General features: G+C 28.7%; 1 protein-coding gene across 1 annotated transcript in view; it reads left to right on the forward strand.

The window, feature by feature from the left end:
* LOC107439679 (uncharacterized) overlaps positions 1 to 20,739 on the forward strand; it is a 74,094-nt gene that overhangs the window by 9,072 nt on the left and 44,283 nt on the right. The window contains exon 2 of the mRNA XM_043052163.2: positions 6,632 to 9,142. Coding sequence (XP_042908097.1) covers positions 6,632 to 9,142 — 2,511 coding nt within the window. The remainder of the gene's footprint in view (positions 1 to 6,631; positions 9,143 to 20,739) is intronic.

Below are 20,739 nucleotides of genomic sequence, written 5' to 3' on the forward strand. Positions count from 1 at the left end.
GAGAGAGAGAGAGAGAGAGAGAGAGAGAGAGAGAGAGAGAGAGAGAGAGAGAGAGAGAGAGAGAGAGAGAGAGAGAGAGAGAGAGAGAGAGAGAGAGAGAGAGAGAGAGAGAGAGAGAGAGAGAGAGAGAGAGAGAGAGAGAGAGAGAGAGAGAGAGAGAGAGAGAGAGAGAGAGAGAGAGAGAGAGAGATTTTTAAGTCATATTTTTAAGTATTTTTAAGACAGAGATATTTTTAAGTATTTCTCAACAGAGATATTTTTAAGTCAAGGTGAGAGAGAGAGAGAGAGAGAGAGAGAGAGAGAGATGTTAGGATGTAGAATTTTCAATAGAAATTTTACTTAATATTTTGTTGTGTAAATTTAAAGAACTTCTTTTTAAAAAAAAAATTTATTATAAAAGAAATTCATAATCAAAAATTATGTCTTTAAAACCCATTTTTTAACTAAATAAACAACAAACACAAACTATAAGTAGCAATAAACTTGCATAATCTGGATGATGACAAAATTCCCTCTTTCTCACATTACTATCTATCAGCAAATAATATAAAAATATTGATGAATATGAGATGATTGATCAGTATTTGGATAATTTTTTTTTAAAAAAAGATGAAGTTTAGGAACAAAATTAAAAATCTTATAAGCTGGATAAGACTATACAACTTTAATAACTGTTCTACGCTTGGTGCTATACTAATAATCAAAATAAACAAAACAATTAACGAAACCAAAAATTTTCTTCCTCCTTATCTAAACATTTTAATGTATTTTCAATTTAAACGCTTTAATGTCTTTTCTAAAAGTTACAGAATATTTTCAATTCTTATTTTTTGGGATATATGAAAAAATGTGACAGCGTTAAAAATGGGAATACAAAAATTGATACACACCGAAAAATTTTGATGAAGGTTATAATATTGTTTATATTTGCTGCATAACCTTAATTTCGTTCACATTTGTTACATAACCTTACTTTCGCTCGTATATGCTATATAACCTTAACTTCGTACATATTTGCTATATAACCTTTTTTCTTTCTTTTTTTTGTTGACAAGAGGAGAGGAAGAGAGTATGAGCATTGCTTACGTAAATCATTTAAATACCTTTATTTTCAAATAAGATTCGAGGGTAAAAAAGTTCTCCAAGGAATTTCAGAGGTTAACTTTTTTAAAAACTGTAAGAAAACACAGAAGTATTTTAAGAAATTATTCCACACAAAATTTTATTAAATAAATTACAACGTAAATTTTTTTGATGCTAAGTTACATGTATAAGGTGAATTTAAACCAAAAATTAGATAAGTTAAAGCAAAACAAGAAGAAGGGTTTAGCTACTTTCTACAAAAGCATCGAAGGAGTTTGCAGTCAGCTTATTTTTACTGACAATAGGAAAAAGGTCCGAAATTGCCAAAAAAAAAAAAAGGCTTACGTGATATTTAATGAGCCCCTAATATTCAATTTGAAACCAAAAACGGTACAATTTAACACTTCATTATTTTTGGAACAAGCTTGTGGGATATTATGGTCTCAAAATACTTTTATTAGGATTTGACATTAAACCGACTTTATTTGTGGGTATGGGACCATTTGTGTATTACGTAAGCACTTGAAGGGAACATGTGATTAGCTTATTTTTGGTGACAAAAGGGGAAGTAGGGATTCAATTCTCCAAAATGTCCTTATTCTCTCTCTTTTCTTTCTTTTTTTTTAATGAATGTTGTTTTTTCATGTGAAATAAATGTTAAAAAAGAAAATTATGTATGGAAAATTTTCAAATCTGAAATTAAAGTTACATTTAGGAAGAGAAAAATTTCTTCAAGGAGTTTTGAAATTTAGTAAAGTAAATTCTTTAGCGTACATTTTAGTTTGGGAAAAGTTTCTAGTCACCTTTTGCTTGAATTTGATCTCAAAATGTTTAAAATCACATTACAGTAAAAGTAAAGTCAAAGCAAAATACAAGGATTGGACTGCAACTTCCTTATATAAGCCTGAAAGATTTTTTATTTTTATTTAATATAAACGGCGTTAAAAATTCAATTCGATTCTGAGTTTATGACTATGTCTAATTGCGACGCCTTGTAATTTTGAACCCAACCCTGAAGACAAGGAGACTCCTGAATCAAGTATTGAGACAAGCTAGCTTTCATGGAGGACTTTTTTTGATGGAGCTAATCCTCATATGGGTTACATTGAGAGAAAAACCATGAAATCCACACTTAGCCCTATTTCAGGGGGATTCTATCATGTTCCTTTTACCACAGAGGACATTTTACATCAGCACTGGGATCGATGCGAATCAGGTGCAAAATTTATATGATGAAATTTGAACCTGGTTCATCTCATTGGGAAGCGAACGCTCTAAATCCTGAGCCACCGTGGCTCATGGAAGAAGATTTGTAATTTGCTTATTTTTAATGACAGAGAAAAAAAGGTATCCGAAAAAATATCCTAAAAACATGCTTACGTTACATTTGATTTGCCCCTTTATAATTCTGTATATAATCGAAATTATCAAGGCATAATGAATTTATAAAATATTATTATTATTATTGAAGCTTTTTAAAGATCACAAAATGAAANGATCGATGCGAATCAGGTGCAAAATTTATATGATGAAATTTGAACCTGGTTCATCTCATTGGGAAGCGAACGCTCTAAATCCTGAGCCACCGTGGCTCATGGAAGAAGCTTTGTAATTTGCTTATTTTTAATGACAGAGAAAAAAAGGTATCCGAAAAAATATCCAAAAAACATGCTTACGTTACATTTGATTTGCCCCTTTATAATTCTGTATATAATCAAAATTATCAAGGCATGATGAATTTATAAAATATTATTATTATTATTGAAGCTTTTTAAAGATCACAAAATAAAATAAAAAAATGTAAGAATAGGTAAATAAATTTATTAAAGAACAATGCAACATTTTAAATTTTGATAGTAAAAATTACATTACGTTTTCGGTATGTAATGATGATTACTGATTCTAACAACTGTTTGGCTATTATTAATTGGCTGAAGTTTGATATGTTGCTCTCCATTAATTATTTGATAACTTATGACTTTTAGTAGATTTTATTTCGCAAAAAAACTAATTTCCAGCTAAAAAATTCAACTACAAATTATATACAAATATAGAGATCTATATAAAGAATAAAAATAACGCATCATTATTATTATTTTTAATTTCCTTCATGCAAACTCTGGAGGGAAAAAAATCTGAATTTTATGTTAGTATTTTCCAGATTAGCCTCCAGATTAAACAAATCTTTGCCTACGGAAAAGTGTTATTTTTGAATATTATTTATAAAAAAGTTACAATCAAATAAAGGGATATTGTTTAAAAATGGATCCCAAACAAAATCGTATAACAAATCTAAAAGAACGAGGAGTTAATGATCTTTGTTAAGCGAAGCAATCATGGGGATCTGTGGGCGGCAGCGAATGACTTTATTATGCCTAAATATACTAACTATTATGCTACCATACATTTAATAAGGATAAAACCAATAAATAAAAAGATTGAGTCTTCCATATTAATTAATGCTCATTTTTTTATTTACTTATCTTTTTCCTTCTTAATTTTTTTCCCCAGCTCTTATAACTTTTGACCTATAATTCACGGCCCCACGTACCACAAATCCAAGGTCTACGCTAAGGTGCATTAATCTCACTATAATACAGAATTAAGAATTTTCATAAGAATAACGTACATAATGTACTTTAAAAGGTTTTTCAACATGGTTAATTCACAAAGACGTTTAGTTTAGCTTTCAATACACGGAAAGAAAATTCTGGTAAAATAACCGTACTATATAGTAATAACATTTCTTATGAAAAATAATAATAATAAAGCATTATTCTAGTCATAAAAACCAAAATATACGAATTTTAAACCATTCATGTGGTAATTTTTTCGTTCACATGGCAACGGCTTACCGGAAATTCCAGTTTTCAAAATTATAATCTTTATTAGCACACAATCACACATATAGTAAAAATGCACAAAACTGAAGAAAAAAAATTAACTAAATAAATGGTTTTTATCATATACTTACCAAACGTTATCACACATTATGAAACCCTATTTTTTATTGTTAATTTTACCAAAACGTTTCACCAAAACCTTTTGGTGCTCCCATAGTGCCAGAAACACGATACATATACTATATTCTCGTAGTTTTGACTATACTTTTTTTTTACGGTGCACCAATTCACCAATCAGGTAAAAATTTGATACATAACATAATAAAATAGAAAAAAAAATCCTAAAAAGATTTTTTTTTTGTCAACTTGTGTAGGATTTAGAATAGCATTTAATAGCATCGACAAATTTGATTTATTTTAGAGGTCAAAATACGAGATAGAAAGGCGATCAGATAACCAAGTTTATGCTCTCTTTTATTACATGAGGAAAATTTGGTTCCAGATAAAAGTGGTCAACTTACAAGCAGACAAATAGATCCAAACAAATATGGACTTCAGGCACACTATATGTTTCAGTCTCTTTATTTATTTATTTTGAAGTTAACTTACTGAGGACAATCTTAATTAAGAGGGGGGAAAAAACGCTTATTGACCTTGCCCTCTTTCTTTAGCATTTCTTCTGTCTAATAACTTTTAATTTTTTTTTTACATTAAATAAAAAAATATTTAGATTATTTGGAAATTATTTATTTAAATTATTTATCAAAATTATTTAAATTTAGATTATTTTAAAATCATTTTTCTCTGTTAAAACTTATACATCTATAGATTAAAACTAAATGCTTTATCTTGATGTGCAGAAAATTTAAAATAAATATTGCATTGTTTTGGGAAGAAAAAAATTTCGAATTATTTCTTAGAAACAATTGATAACTTTAGACTACTCTTTGCAGCCCTTCAGAAAGTCACGAACCTTAGGCCTAAATCTATAGTGAGTAGATGATTGTTAGGCTCCATATTTGACAACTTGGTGGTCAACTTGAGAGGTTTTGCTGTACGTTCAATTCAAAATATAAATCAAAAATCCTCATTAAAGTGACGAATTGTATATTTAAAAAATTTCAAACACAATAAATAAATTTTAAGAAGTTTTAGTAAAAATTTTTTCTTACCTTAAAACTGCTGCATCAACAGAAATTACCCCTCCCCCTTTTGACATATTTCCGTTGAAAATTGACAATTTTGGATAATAATAGGATATAAAAAGAACAGTAATAAATTTTTAAAAAAATTATTTCCTTTGGAAAAAGTTTTTTAAAAAAGCGAAAAAAAAAGTCCTTAAATTAATTTTATTATTATTATTAATTATTATTTTAATTAATTATTATATATTTTAATTAAATTATTATTATTATTATTTTCTTTTTTAAACAAATTAACTTTTATTTTCAGGCTTGTAGTAGCATTTTCGAAATATTCTTTGTAAATTTTTTAAGCTAACTTCCGAGAACTTTTCATGTTTTTTCAAACTGTAGAGTCTAAAAAAAGGGAGGAAAAAACCTCAATTATAAATGAGAAATTTGTAAGCTGACTCCTCTATTTAACTATTTGATGAGTTTTTGAATGTCTTTACTAAAAGGAAAATCATATAGGTAAAGGTTGTTCACGATCGATTTTATCTTTTGATAACTCCAATAAATTTAATTATCTTCTTGAATATGCATGAAGAATTAACAATTATCTCGGAGATTTTGCTTTAAAAAGTTTATTTACATGAATTTTTTAATTATGTAAAGTTTTTTCTTTCTTTCGTTTTTTAAAATTTTTAAAATAAGTTAAAAATGCCTAATGCTAAATTCATACTAGTACCTTTTTTCAAAATAAGCCATCATTAGGCATCTATTACAAATGGACAATTTCTTGAAACTATCATAACTTAAGCTTCTTTAAATAACTTTTTTGCAAATGAAAAAAAAAATGTTCTAAATGACATCTTAGAGAGTTTAAAAGCAATAAATGGGAGTAAGAATAAGGCAGCAGCAAAAAAATTGTTTTAAAAAAATTCTGTTTAAAAAAAATAAGCATTTTATTTAATATCTTGGTGGAAAACGGTTAAGTTAAATACCTAATACTGACCATAACATACAAATAAATTTAAAATTATCACTTTTTTCTGAATATCACTTGTGTTTGGGGTCAAAATTTCGCCGGTTCATAACTTCACTGGGACAAAACTTCGCCGATCCATAACTTCACTTTGTTAGTAAATAAAAAAAATTTCTATTAAAATTAATTCATAAATAAATTAAAATTTAGTGCTAATTATTAATTTTAGAATTTGTTTGAGCGAAGTTTTGTCCACGTGAAATTATGTCCGAGAAGATTTGATCCATTACCTATCACTCTCGTTTGCGTATTTACCCATCAAATGTCTATAACAAAAATCTATGTTCATGGAACTAAAGATGGTATAATTTTTTCTTAATAAATTCTGCAATTTTAGGTGACTACTGCATCGATGTGTTGCATCATCCTAAATCCCTTCATCATTATAAATAAATATTGTATCATATTTTGCATTCATAAAATATTGTATCTATGTTTTGAGGTAGTATCTGTTATGTAAGGGAAAATATGATGTAATTTTAGCTTAAATTTCAAACAAAGTATTATCTATTCAACTTGTCTTTTCTTTTACCCTGCAGCTTTCGATAGCATAGAGCTGAAATTACAAAAGATGAACACATTACCTGGTGCTCACAGCTCAGAATCCTATCCTCAAATCGTCGAAAGCGAAGCTTCGAAGAATTTAAACAGCATTTTAAAAGAGATTGCCGAATCACAAGGCCTACCCCTCACAACGAATTATAACTTACAGCGCAATATGAAGCCAGAAACTTTAGAACGCAACTTGTCTTATAAGAACTTTGAAAAAAAGGAATTATCATCCATGCACGAACATTTAACCTCCATATCTCACGAATCCCACATGTTAAAAAACGATGCCGTATTTACTTCTGCCCATAATTTACCGTTAGTTAACAATCATGAAGCACATATGTTAAAAAACGAAGCTTTATTTACCACTGCTCATAGCCTTCCATTAGTAAACAACCACGAAGCCCATCAACATTCGCCTCCAAAGATACCCTTCAAAACAGTTGATGGATATTTAGTGCTGGAGCCAGCACATTCGAATTCTATGACCAAAAATTCTATACCCTGTGAGGAAGCAGTTGCACTTATTAAGCAAGAAAATTTCAGAAATGACATTGGTAATATGCACCATTTTGAACAGCCCGTTCTTCCCAAAGAATCTTTTGACAGTAATGTAAATGATTTTGGTAATAAAACTCATATACCAACTGACGCTACGGACACTGATGATAGTGCTGTAGACATAGAAACCATATCAAGAGATGATAGTAATCCTCCTGGTGCGAATAAAGAAGTACAAATTGCGGAATCTTGGACATTAAAACCAAACGAGACTTATAAACTGGATACTGACCACTCAAATGTTCTCGCTGTTGAAGATTATAGTTTAGTTCCTCCAGCTGTCAAAAATTTATGGTTCGAGATCTTCGAACACGGTGAAAATAGATCTCCTTTGCCACAAGAAGGACATTCAAATAGAAACGATGGACATGGAACTGCACAAGAAACTACTCAAATGGCAAAAAATTACTCTTGGGAAAAGAATGTGAAGGAAATGCAGCACCACTCACCTTCAAAGGCGCATTCACTGTCCAAAACTGACCATCAAAGCAATGAATGGGATTCACACCACCATGCTATACCCCAAATTCAAGTAGATAACTGGTTATCTCACCCTGGAACTGAAACACAAATTAACCATGCAAATGTTACAGAACATGCTAACGTCTCAGATTCATATCATTGTAACAAAGAAGTAAATGAATCTGATCAATTTAACGCTGCGTGGAATGAAAAAACAAACAGATTTATGGCAGATCAGCGCAGCGAAATGAATAGACATCTAGAGCAGAAGTCATCAGCAGCTTGGCCTGATCATAATAATCAAACTATTAATGAGCTCAATATGATAACATCTTGCCAAGATTCCCGTGTAAATGTCAAGTATGAGAATACTTCTTCTTGCGCAATGATTTCGAATAACAACAACAGCTTAGCAAATGAAATTTCCAAATCTGAACACAATGAGATTGAAAATAACATTCCATATTATGATGATTTAAAAAGATCTGGTCATTACCCTCCAAAAAAACCGAAACAAGGCGCCGAATTTCCGAAAAATCCATTTCCACCAGAAACATCATGGAACGAAAACAAAAACAAAACCGGCGATACTCAGGCTTGGGTAGCAGACGACGCCCACTTTCCAGACCACATTGCCACTGGCGACTCATGGGAGTACCAGACAATGCCATCAATCATAGAGAACAGTCGACATCAGCCAATGAAACATCTAATAGTCGATGAAAATCACCACCCCATTTCGGAAACATATAACCAGTCTTGTTCTTCGTCACCGCCTACTTCAGGGAGTGAAGGGCGTGAACTACGAAGAAGAACCAGCCTTGGGGTCGTCCAGTCGCGACATCCCCAACATTCCACGAATCCTGCGCCACCTGACGGGGAAAGAAACAGGGAACGTGCTCCAACTATTAGCAGTTCCAGTGATACAGTCATGGTCAGTACGTTTGGCAGCATGGCTCCCTACAGCATGGCTGGCAATTATTCCTCCCCACCATCCTATTCAGGAAGAGATCTTTATCCTGGTAAATCATCATCAGGGTATGGTGTTGATCCATCATCTCCCTCCAGCGCTGCTTTGTATGCTTCGTCAACTGGAAGTCTCGCAATGATTCCATATGTTGCTGGACAAAGTATGGGAAATCACCAATCTATGGTATCACAAAGTGGTCACCATTGGTCAAGTTCTCAGCCTCCGAGTGTCCACGATCACCAGCAGAGTTCTGGTTATGGAATTTCAGCTTTGACTTCTGGACTGAATCTTGCTCAAAATTCTTTAATGTCGACAACCTCGCAAGCCGGCGGGTGCGACCAAAATGACTTAAACCGTGCTGCTTCGGGATTTTCTTCTTTTGCATCATCTGGTCACGGTTATTTAAGACCAGAAATGGCCACACATTGGGGATTGCTAGATCCGGCAATATCTGGTTTGCAACATCCATATTGTTCTGATGGTATGGGCCACCATCTTGGTCAAGGTAAGAATTTTTATAATTAATTATTTACTATTTTTTTGCAACATAATTGAGTGCATAGCATTATTGTCATTTGAAAAATCAAATATATCAAATTCTTATTCCTTTATATAAAACTTTTTACGCTATTGCAGAAAAAAAAAATTGCACAACTAATGAGTATACATATGTTAAAAGAAAAATAAATATTTTCATTGCGTTCTTAAAAAATTGAAAAATTATTTTCTTGACTGAAAATTTTCAATAGTATTATTCCCATTTAAAAAATCCAACATATGAAATTCTTATTCTTTTAAATAAATATTTTTACACTATTTCAGAAAAAAATTGCACAACTAATGAGTATACGTTAAAAGAAAAATATATATTTTCATTGCACTCTTAAAAAATTATTTATTTTGATGGCTGAAAATGAGCTTATTAAATCTCTGATATTTTTTAATAATAATTGTAGATAAAATTGTGCTTTCATGGATTAAATTTCATTGAGAATTTTTTTTTTTAATTTTATACTCTTGGCAACAGCGGCTAAAAATAATTTTTGCTATGTAATAGATTCCGCAAAATTATATTGTAAAAATGTTTTAATGTTCAATTACAATAATCGTAAAAATTCTGTGAAATGTATAAGTTAACATGCATTAACAAATGGCATTATATTGTAAAAAGAAAATTTTAATTTATTCTTTTCAAACTAATGGTATTAAAATGTATTCTTTATACTTTAAGTTATTCAGTTTTTCTTAAGAGTTAATTTATCATCATATGAAAAAGATCTTAAAATAATATAGATTTTGTGTATGTTAAATATTTTATATATACAACAAAATATGCTTACATAAAATTGATATTGTAACTATTTAACTACTTTAAAGTGCTTCGTGTTGATTTACAAATCATGTAATTAATAGGTTTATTTTTTTATACATTCTTTTTCTTCTTCTTTTAAAATTTTAGCGGAAAATCGCAAACTTATTTGAAGCATTAAGTTGACAATTAAATTTACCTTCCCTAAAATTCAAATTTCTATCATAGAGTCTGCAGAATTCCTCTGATTTTGAATTATTTGATTTTGAATTATTTGATTTTGAATGATAGTTTTGAGCTACTAGACAATACTTTTAGCTGCTTAATAAAATAGTTATGTTTCAAAAGTGCTTAATATTTGGATTGAGCAATATTCAGATTATTTTTAGTTCAACACTCCAATTTGAAAATTATTGAAGCTGTATAAGTATGCTATAATAATTTTAAGTGTATGAGGAATGATTATTATTTATATAGTATATTAAATACATAATTTATTGTAATTGGTACACATGGTCAAGAATTCGTAATAAACGAACATTATTTACATTAAGTGTTTCTTTGAAAGAATTTTTTTTTGTTAAACTAGTTTGTTAAAGTTATAATTATGCATACATCAATATCAATTCTTCATATTTAAAAAAAAATGTCCAGCATTTTTATTCCTTCTTAAAAAGAAATGGTGATGCCAGAGAATATTTTTTAAATAATCTTTTAGTAAATTTATTGTAGTTTTATTATGTTATTATCATTAAAAAATGAGAGCTTTTACAATCGTTTAGAATAAAACAATTTATTATTCTTATATGAACTAAACTTTATTTATTATTTATTTTATTTATTTAAAACGGATTGAGTTGGAAGAGCCTAAAGCAGAATAAAAGTAATGCATATTCAGATTGTCACTAAATTCATAGATTAGTTGGGGAACACATGTTTTCTATAAATTATTAACGTGAAAAAATTATGAAAGCAAGAAAACAGTTAGAATGTGTGACGAAACTGTAAGATCTTTTTTTTTTTAAAGAGAATAATTGTGGAATAATTTTTCCTTCTGTATGTTGTTATATTGATATTCCCTGAAAATCAATAATAAATCATGCTAATATCATTATATAAAACAAAACTTTTAATATTCAAAACAAAATATGATTTATCTTTTCACTAAATTTTAGCAATCATTTAAAGTATAAAATTCGATTTACAGCTTATGAAGTCAATTTTTTTAGTTTCCTTATAGGGCAAGTCGATGGGGATAGTTTTTTTCTTCAAATTAAAGTACAAAGAATCGAGATCCAAGAAATGTTTATGCATATTTTAAATTCTCATACATATACACAACTTATTTTAAGTAATGAGTAAGAAAAATAAATTTATAAGTGGCCATCTCTTCGCAATGCTCTGGTGAGTTGGCCATTCAATGTAGAAAAGGTTGTTGTTGTTAATTTACGTAGCACTAGAGCTGCACATTGGGCTCAATGTAGAAAAGGAAAAACGAAGTTAAAATATGAAAAATAACTCATTTCATACAGTTAATCATGAAAAATTTATGATAAATTGTAAAAAATGAATTTTATCATGTAAAATAAAACGAATCTAATCAACAAAATCAATAGATAGATTTAATCTATATTTTTGAAGAAAAAAAATTTATCATATTTTTAGCAAAGGTTTTCAAAGTTTGCATATGTATTTCATGGAGCCATTGCACTCTCCTTTGCATATTTTATCCAGTCATCGTTTTTAACTATGGTATTAATTCTTCTCTACAGCTACTAGTAGTCAACGATATTCATCAAATTCAGAGTCTGCAGAATAGGATAATATGTAGGGTTCTATCAAGTAGGATATCTAGTGCTCTTATCGGATAATATGCTAAGCATAAAAAATATGAATATAATATATAGGGTTCCACCGAATAGGAATATAGGGTTCTATCGGCTAATGTGCTAAGCCTCTAAAATCAAAATGTAATATATAGGATTGTTTCGTGTAGGATAAAGAGTTCTAATCGGGAAATATGTTAAGTCTGTAGAATCGGAATGTAATACACAGAGTTCTATCTGATAATTGGTAAGTCTGTAGAATTGGAAAGTAATATTTAAATGGTTCTGTCGGATATGTTAAATCTTTAGAATCGGAATGTAATGTATACCATATATGAAATATATAATATATAGGGTTCTACCGGATTTGTTAAATCTGTAGAATCGGAATGTAATATATACTATATATGTAATATATAATATATAGGGTTCTATCGGATAAATCTATAGAATCGGAATGTAATATATACTATATATGTAATATAATATAATAATAATCGGAATGTAATATATAATGTTCTATAGGGTACTATGATAAGCCTGTTGAATCGGTATGTAATATGCAAGGATCTTATGGTCCTTCAAAAAATTTTCAAAATGGTTTTAATATTGTAATAAGAGAAGATAAGGATTTCTTTTTACTATTAGCTTTAATTTTAAAATTACGAAACCAAGCAAACCGAAAACCATTAACAAAACCAAAGATTTCTTAACTAGTTTATTTACTTAGCAACATGAATTCGAATTCACTATAATTAACCTTATTTTCTTTTTTTTAGTTTTTAAATATCCTTGCAACTTTTGATAAGTCAATACACATTAATAAAAAGTGGCTAGCACTCCCCAATTATACGTGGCAATCTCTCCTAAAGTTAAAGATGTAATGTCCACCGTATCTATATAGTATCACTAAACCATTATATTTATTTGCTTTTTAATCAGGAACAAAAATTGGACTACATGTAAGCCTCAAAGGTTCAAATTGTTAAAAAAAACAATAACCAACGTATTAAAAAACAACAAAATGCCTAATTCACAAAAAAAATATTTGACCCCTAAATAAAATAAACATTGAAAATTAACAAACTTTTTGCTGTCATGAAAAACAACGCTTAGCCCTAATTGATTTACCGATTTCTGTGAAACTCCATTTGCTGTAAAATATTAACAAGTATCGAAAATATTTAAACTGGTCATCCTTCTTCTACGGCCATGTATCCTGGAATTACCCTAGTCAACAAATTCTATTTTTATTAATTTGTTTAAAACATTTTAGAGTTTCGAAAACCTAGGAGCAGAAAGTAAATTGTTGCACATTTAGATTATTGCTAGGATCCTAAAGACATTACATAGAGTTTCGAATTACACTAAGTGATTTAGAGATTAGTGACTTACAAGATTTTTTTTTAACTTTAATTATTTCTATTTTACATAGTTACTTTCGATATCAAAATATGAAAATAGTTATAGTATCTCATGCTAATAACATTATATAAGCTAAAATCATATCAATGTATTCACAGATTAAAATCAGTTTATAACTATACGTATTTCTTTTAATTGTATAACAAGCAAATTCAAAAAATTCAGTTCGGTAATTTAATTAAATTACAACATTCAGTTAATTGATTTAAATTTTGCCTTCTATTTTTGTATTTACAATGCTTTGAAATATTTGCTGAGATATATTTTTTATTATTATTTAATTACAAAAATAAATGACGGATTGAAAAAAGAAGAGTTATTATAACTACAAATATATATTTAAAATAATCTCATTTGAAGAAAAAAAATACAGTGGGAGAAAATCTGTTGTTTGAGAATAAAGTTTAATATTCAAAGTATTTAGCGAAATAATAATAATTTTTACTTTTTATGACAATAAGTTCGTAAGTTGGATGCTATTTCACGGTGTATTGTGACAGATTATTAACGATAAAAAAATTATTTTATTTTATCATTAATTATTAAAACAGTAATCGAACTTCAAGCGATCATTACTTTACCATTTCCTATTCTTATGACATTTGTGTATATAAATTAACCAAACTAAGTTCTATAACGTTTTGCTACCAAAAAACTCCTCGTTTGAATAACAAGCCCTTCTAATTAAATATAATTGAACTAGCAATTGTTCAAATTTAGAGCGACAAAAAGTTTCAACAGTAAAAAAATTTGTTCTAAGATTTCGTTTTGATTGATAATTTACATTATTATGCAAATTTTTAAATTTTTTGAACTATGATACCCATAATTATTATTAAATTATTATTATTTTTTCTTTCTTTCTTTATTTTTTTTAAAATATTATCTGGTTTAATATTTCCCTATGATTTTCAATAGCAGTAAAGAGCTAGTTCTAGGAACTTTCTTTTTCACTTGGCCTTGAGAGAATGAAAATGCAATATTTGAAGCCTTAATTTAATACGTCTGTGCTGTAAATTTTTTCGAAATAATATTAAGATTTGATAAAAGCTCAGTGTGATTTTATAATTAAGTTGGTTCCTGTATTAGAAGTAGAATTCTTTTTCTCTCCAGGAGTTGTTTAAACTAGCATACTTGTAGCATACTAGCATACTTGTAGATCTTTTTAACCCCTTTCTTCATCGCCCCAAGAACTCGCAAATGAGATTTTATTTACATTAGATTTTTTATAGCCTTAAACTAAAATTGAATTCATTTTGCGATTTGCAAAATTTATTTATTTATTTTTTTGCATAAAAATAATTCGATTTTCTTACGCAATATTTAAAATTTCAGGTCTCTATCCTTCTTCTATATGGTAAATGCAACTTTGTGCTTCAAACCACATAAAGTTATCTTTATTTCTGAAATTAGTGAATAAAGTGAATCATATATGTTTAATATTAGTCGTAAAGGTTAACCTAAATCTACCTATATAGTTCTCTTGCAGAAACAAAAAAAATTCCTCATTTTGTTTCTCGTTGGCAACAAATAATTGAAATATCAAGCATATGAGCTGTCATAAGCAGAAAGTAAACATACATATTTACACATTTCGAAATGGAAATTCTTTTCCAGCGTTGACAGCTGAAGGCTAGAACAAACTGAGCTATAAGTAGGGAAGAATTAAGAGGCTAAAAGTGTTTTAATAAGTATGTTTTAATTATACTTATGCTGGTTCAATAATAATAATTTTATTCATAGTTATTTACTGAGAAATGAGCCTTAAATGCGCTTTACGCTTTTTGAGTATATTAAAAAAAGCGTGCTCAAAGAGCAGAAAAAAGCGCTGATGACAGCTATGAAAGACGTGACACTGAAAGAATGCGTAGGAAATGTGCCATCCTTCCTCAACTGGGTTTAATTAGCAAGCAAAGCGATTGGTCTACAAAGTAAGCCATATAAAATGCATAGCTACCCTCGGGGGTTGGGGAGCGTCAGCAAACAGGGGGTAGAGCCCACTATAGATGCTAAAATATTAAAAAAAAAAATCAAGTAATAAGCTAAGTAATAATTGAACGCTTCAGCTTACCTTTAAATGAAAATTTATTCTTCAAAATACTTATCTTCGTTCGAAATCAAGGTCCTTAAGTGAATTTAATAGATATAGTCAGCCCCGCTTAAGGGAATATAATTAGTTCCCGACAATTTTATTCAAATAAGCAGGTTATTCGAATATAAAGTGTGTGCATAAGTCAATCTTGAATGATATGTTGTAACGACAGTTTACTTTGAAATCATATAGAATGCGCAGTATAATGATTTGAGGAAATAAACTAATTTTCATAATCAATAAACAATTATAATTAGAGACAGAAAAAATCCTCATTTACTGCATAGCTAACAGAAAGATTTGAATAAAGCTTAAGCTTTTAGGAGCGGTGGAATAAATTCTGCCCGACTTATTTTCGAGATAAATGCAAACTAAACTATAACTATAGTAAACAACTAACACTAATAAACTATAATTGTTTTTATTTATTAAACTACACGAGTTTTAATGAAGATAAAGTAGATCGTTTCCTTCTAGACGAGCATACGATGACCACAATTCGTATATTTTTTCCATATTAAAATTTTTACTTACATTTTCTTGTCCCACCAAGGATTAAACGACCATCTGACACCTGTTTAGAACAGGAAATTGATGGCAAATCCCTATTGGATATGAAGACCGCTAATTGTATTCTTTAAAATGAAAATTCCATTCCAGCTAAGGCAATAATTCTGAGGAAAAAGTAGTATTTTAGTTTTTTTTTTATGCCAGAACTACTGGCAACTATAAATAATCGTTTAAACGAAAAAAAATCGGCGTTCCTCTCTTATAAATAATTTCATTCCATTAAATTTTATTATCCGATATGCAATTAAATGGGGATAAATGTATATGTTAAATTTCCAGACAGCAAGTTGCTTTCAATGTTAGTAACAACCTTTATCACAATGCCCAACAAGGTTTATAAATGGTTAGCAAAAAAACCATGCAAGCTCGTAACAATGTTAAATTTACCTATGCTAGTTTACACTGTATTAAGGTTTGCATTAAGCTTGCATGAACAACCCATTTATATCAAGATTGAAGATGTAAAGAAAAAGTAGTATAGTAATACTGCGATACAAAAAAAAAAAAGTAGTTTGCAGCGATTCATGGCTACTGTGTTTTACGTTAGTTTAGTAAGTATAAGAACAGGATTCCAACACAACTGATTTTTCGAATTTGATGGGAACAAATCTTCGCGATTCTATCAAAGGTCACAATTTTAAATGCCCATTTGACTGCGAGTTAACAAGAATTGAGTATTTAGAGTAACGTATAATTAATACGTAAATTTTATTAATATTTTATTATTATTTTTTATTATTATTTATTATTATTTTAATTATTATTATTTATTATTATTATTATTTATTATNTTTTTTTTTATTATTATTATTATTTATTATTATTATTATTTATTATTACTATTATTATTTAGTATTATTATTATTATTATTTATTATTATTATTTTATTATATTTATTAAATTTTATTATAACGTATAATTTAGAGTTACGTATAACTAATATTTAAGCTAGCCATTGTGAATAATAGATAATTTATCTCTTTGGTGACACTTTCACATGCGAATGTAGACTCGTAAAACATTGATGGTACTATTTCAAAGGAAGTTAACATATTTTCGATGAAACTTAGAGGAAATAAAAGAGCATAAAACACTTAATGAAACTGCAAACATTATGTAATTTTCTAGCTTCTCTTAAATTAAATACTCGCTGTCAAAAAGGGCATACAGATTTGTAATGACTAAATGAATAAATTTGAAAGAAATATTTTAGAATAACAGACTGACTTATGTAAACATGAATAAAAGTATCTAAATAATTCTCCATGTTTAATATGATCTTATTTTTTTTATTCAAAACCATTTTGAACATAATGTGTAATTTCTCCAACAATGTAAATTATACAAGTGTAAATTAAATTTCTCCAGCAAAGTTCGGTTCCTTAAAGAAGTTAAGTAGTCACTACAATTCCACAGTAGTTTATAGTCACTACATTTGTAACAAAGTAGTTCTAGTAAACTACATTTGTAACAAAGTAGTCAATTACATTTGTAACAAAGTAGTTGTAAACTACATTTGTAACAAAGTAGTCAATTACATTTGTAACAAAGTAGTTGTGGTAAACTACATTTGTAACAAAGTAGTCAATTACATTTGTAACAAAGTAGTTGTAGTAAACTACATTTGTAACAAAGTAGTCAATTACATTTGTAACAAAGTAGTCGTAGTAAACTAAGNACAAGTGTAAATTAATTTCTCCAACAGTGTAAATTATACAAGCGTAAATTAATTTCTCCAACAGTGTAAATTATACAAGCGTAAATTAATTTCTCCAACAGTGTAAATTATACAAGTGTAAATTAATTTCTCCAACAGTGTAAATTATACAAGCAAATTAATTTCTCCAACAGTGTAAATTATACAAGTGTAAATTAATTTCTCCAGCAAAGTTCGGTTCCTTAAAGAAGTGAAGTAGTCACTACAATTCCACAGTAGCTTGTAGTCACTACATTTAGAAATAAATAGTTGTAGTTAACTACATCTGTGTTACAAAGTAGTTGTAGTAAACTACATTTGTAACAAAGTAGTTGTAGTTAACTACATTTGTAACAAAGTAATTGTAGTAAACTACATTTGTAACAAAGTAGCTGTAGTAAACTACATTTGTTACAAAGTAGTTGCAGTTAACTACATTTGTAACGAAGTAGTTGTAGTTAACTACAAAAATAATATAGTTTTCCCACCACTGTTCCAAACTAATATCTTTTTTTTTCCTTTCTGGGTCTTATAAATCACATCTTATCATGTTTCCCCTCATTTTATAGGCAATATTAAATTGTAAAATAGTTTGGTAGAATCTTATGTAGGTTTGCCTTTTACACTTCCTTACAAACAAGAGGTTGAATGGATATGCAATAGTCAGTAACAAATTCTTCACGATTCTTTGGACCATTTTGTAGTCACAATGTCACCAATTATATTTAATGTTCCTTGCAAAGATGAACGGGAGCTGAAGACAGATCTTTTCCAAGATTATTTAGAAAAAGAAAGGGCAACGGTCAGCTTCTTGGAGATTTTAGGTCTGTTTAAGCAATAGGGGGTTGAAGAATTCTCCGAAGGGAACATTTTTTGGGTCTTTACTTCCTGCTGTAAAAAGCCACCCACTGAGGCTATAAATATTTCATTCATTGCCTTCGTGGGGGTGCGAGCTGTTTTTCACCCCTTTGAGAAAGGGATAGACCTTGAGAAAGTGGGTTATATATTTTGCGAAAAATTTATAGTCAACAAAATTGATGGCTAAAGCTGTTGAGAAAATATTTGGACATGTTTGAAAAAATGTTATTTACCTCGCATTCCAACTGTAAGATGATGCAGAAATAGGCGGCTTTAAGAAAATTTGTATGGGAATTTTCGGTAGTTAAAATATTTGGAAATTCCAACCTTTCATGTTTAAACAAGAATTGTGGAAAAAGTATAAGGAAAAGCAAGAAAAAGATTGAAATTTGATTATTTGCATTTTAAGCACTATCAATAACAATAATGAAATTTGAAATTGAATTAAGATTCGAAAAATCAATAAATCAATTTCACAAAGTTTTTAACTATTTGTAACCGGAGGATACAAATTATTAGAAACTCTTCTTCTCGATCAAAAAGTCTTGAACAAAATCTAATTTGTCCCTGTGCTTGCCTCTGGAATTTCCTTTCCTTCAGTGCTGGATACAAAATTGTCAAACTAAAGGTATTTATCATAAAAGTTGTCACAGTTGCCACGTAGATTTGTTAACAACAATAGTAAAAAAATTATTAGTAAATGTTTTTTATTATTAAAATCATCATAAATTCTAATTTGATGATTTTTTTGATTTCCGGTCAAAGCAGAAATAAAGGCAGATCACTTCATTAACATGACTGAACTTAGTACATACCTATATACCTTAGTACATACCTCAAGACTGAAACTTAGTATATACCTATATAGCATAAAAGCAGTTAAAATGATTGGATTGTAAAAGAATAAATAATGTGCAAAGAAATTTGTTTTTAATATTTTTTTATATTATTTACAGTTACATAACAAGTTATAAGTAAATATTAACTATAAAGAAATTATATGTTGTACAAAATTCTAAGAAATTGCGTCATTATATACATCATTGTTTTTCTAATTAAAATTAAAAGCAGTCAAAATGACTTCTTTAGGCAATCTAGTGTTAAATTGAGAAAAAATTGTATCATTTTTTGCATGACGTTTTCTTCTTTTTTTCCTGTCATGGAAACGTTATACTAGAATGATATTTTAAAAGCAACTTTCATTTATTACAATTGTTAAAAAAATTTCTTAAAAAATATAGAAAAGTAAATAGTTATATTTTTAGATAGAAATGAAAATCATTTATCGATTGCCTTCTTTGTAATACATATTCATCATATTTTCAACGAATCGAGAATGTGTTTTTACCTCTATATTATTCTATAACGGTTATCGTTATCTTACTTAATAAAACAAAAAAAGCAAATATTTGATTCTTTAAAATGCCAAATGTTTCAACCCAATTCATGAAATAGAATTTTCTAATGGAATAAAAGACATTTATCTATAATAGATAAGATAACAATAAGATAACTGCTATCAGATGCGTTATCTAGGTGTGTTTGCAAATAAATTGCCGAACAATACGTAAGACGTTTAATTGTTATCAGTTACAAAAACTATAAAGTTGTATATTTTACATAAGAAGGGTGATAGATCTTTTTCAATTTTGCAGTCATAAAAAATAATTAGAAAACACATTGATAAAAAAAACCAGCTTTTCCAGATATGAACTTTTAAACCCTGTTCTGAGTCCTGTGATTGTCGATAAGTTGAAAATTATAATATTAGTTTTTATATTATAGTAGTATTATAGTAGTCCTAAATTAGCAGTTATGAAATCAGTGTAAAATATATCGATCCTCACTGAAAGAATAATAAAAAATATTAAAAAAATAGCTTGAAATGTTTTTTCAACTCCTGATTGCAAATCCTTGGCCAATTCTGACAAAGACCAGAACCCACCCGGGGCTGTCGCACCAGTGAGACAGGAAGAAAGGAAAGATTGTTGATAAAATTGAAACATTGAAATATTTATAGCGTTAATCTCATTAAATAAATTTTTCGCAGCTCTTATATCAAACAAAATAAAATAAATTAATAAAAACCACTATTTAAGAACCTTACACGATGGAAAGCAATAATTTTAAACTATTTATATCATCCAACCGTAAAATTTGGGCTTCAGATTACTTATATCATAAAAATTATTAGACTTCCTTAAAAATCACCAACTTGGCGAGATTTTTCTGCCTTGAAAAAAGGTATTAAAATAAATCAATAATTCAATTAAACAAATTATCTCATTTTATATTTTATTTCATAACCGTCGTTGAACAGCCGAC

This window comes from Parasteatoda tepidariorum, chromosome 2 (genome assembly GCF_043381705.1).
Source record: "Parasteatoda tepidariorum isolate YZ-2023 chromosome 2, CAS_Ptep_4.0, whole genome shotgun sequence".
Classification (NCBI taxonomy): domain Eukaryota; kingdom Metazoa; phylum Arthropoda; class Arachnida; order Araneae; family Theridiidae; genus Parasteatoda; species Parasteatoda tepidariorum.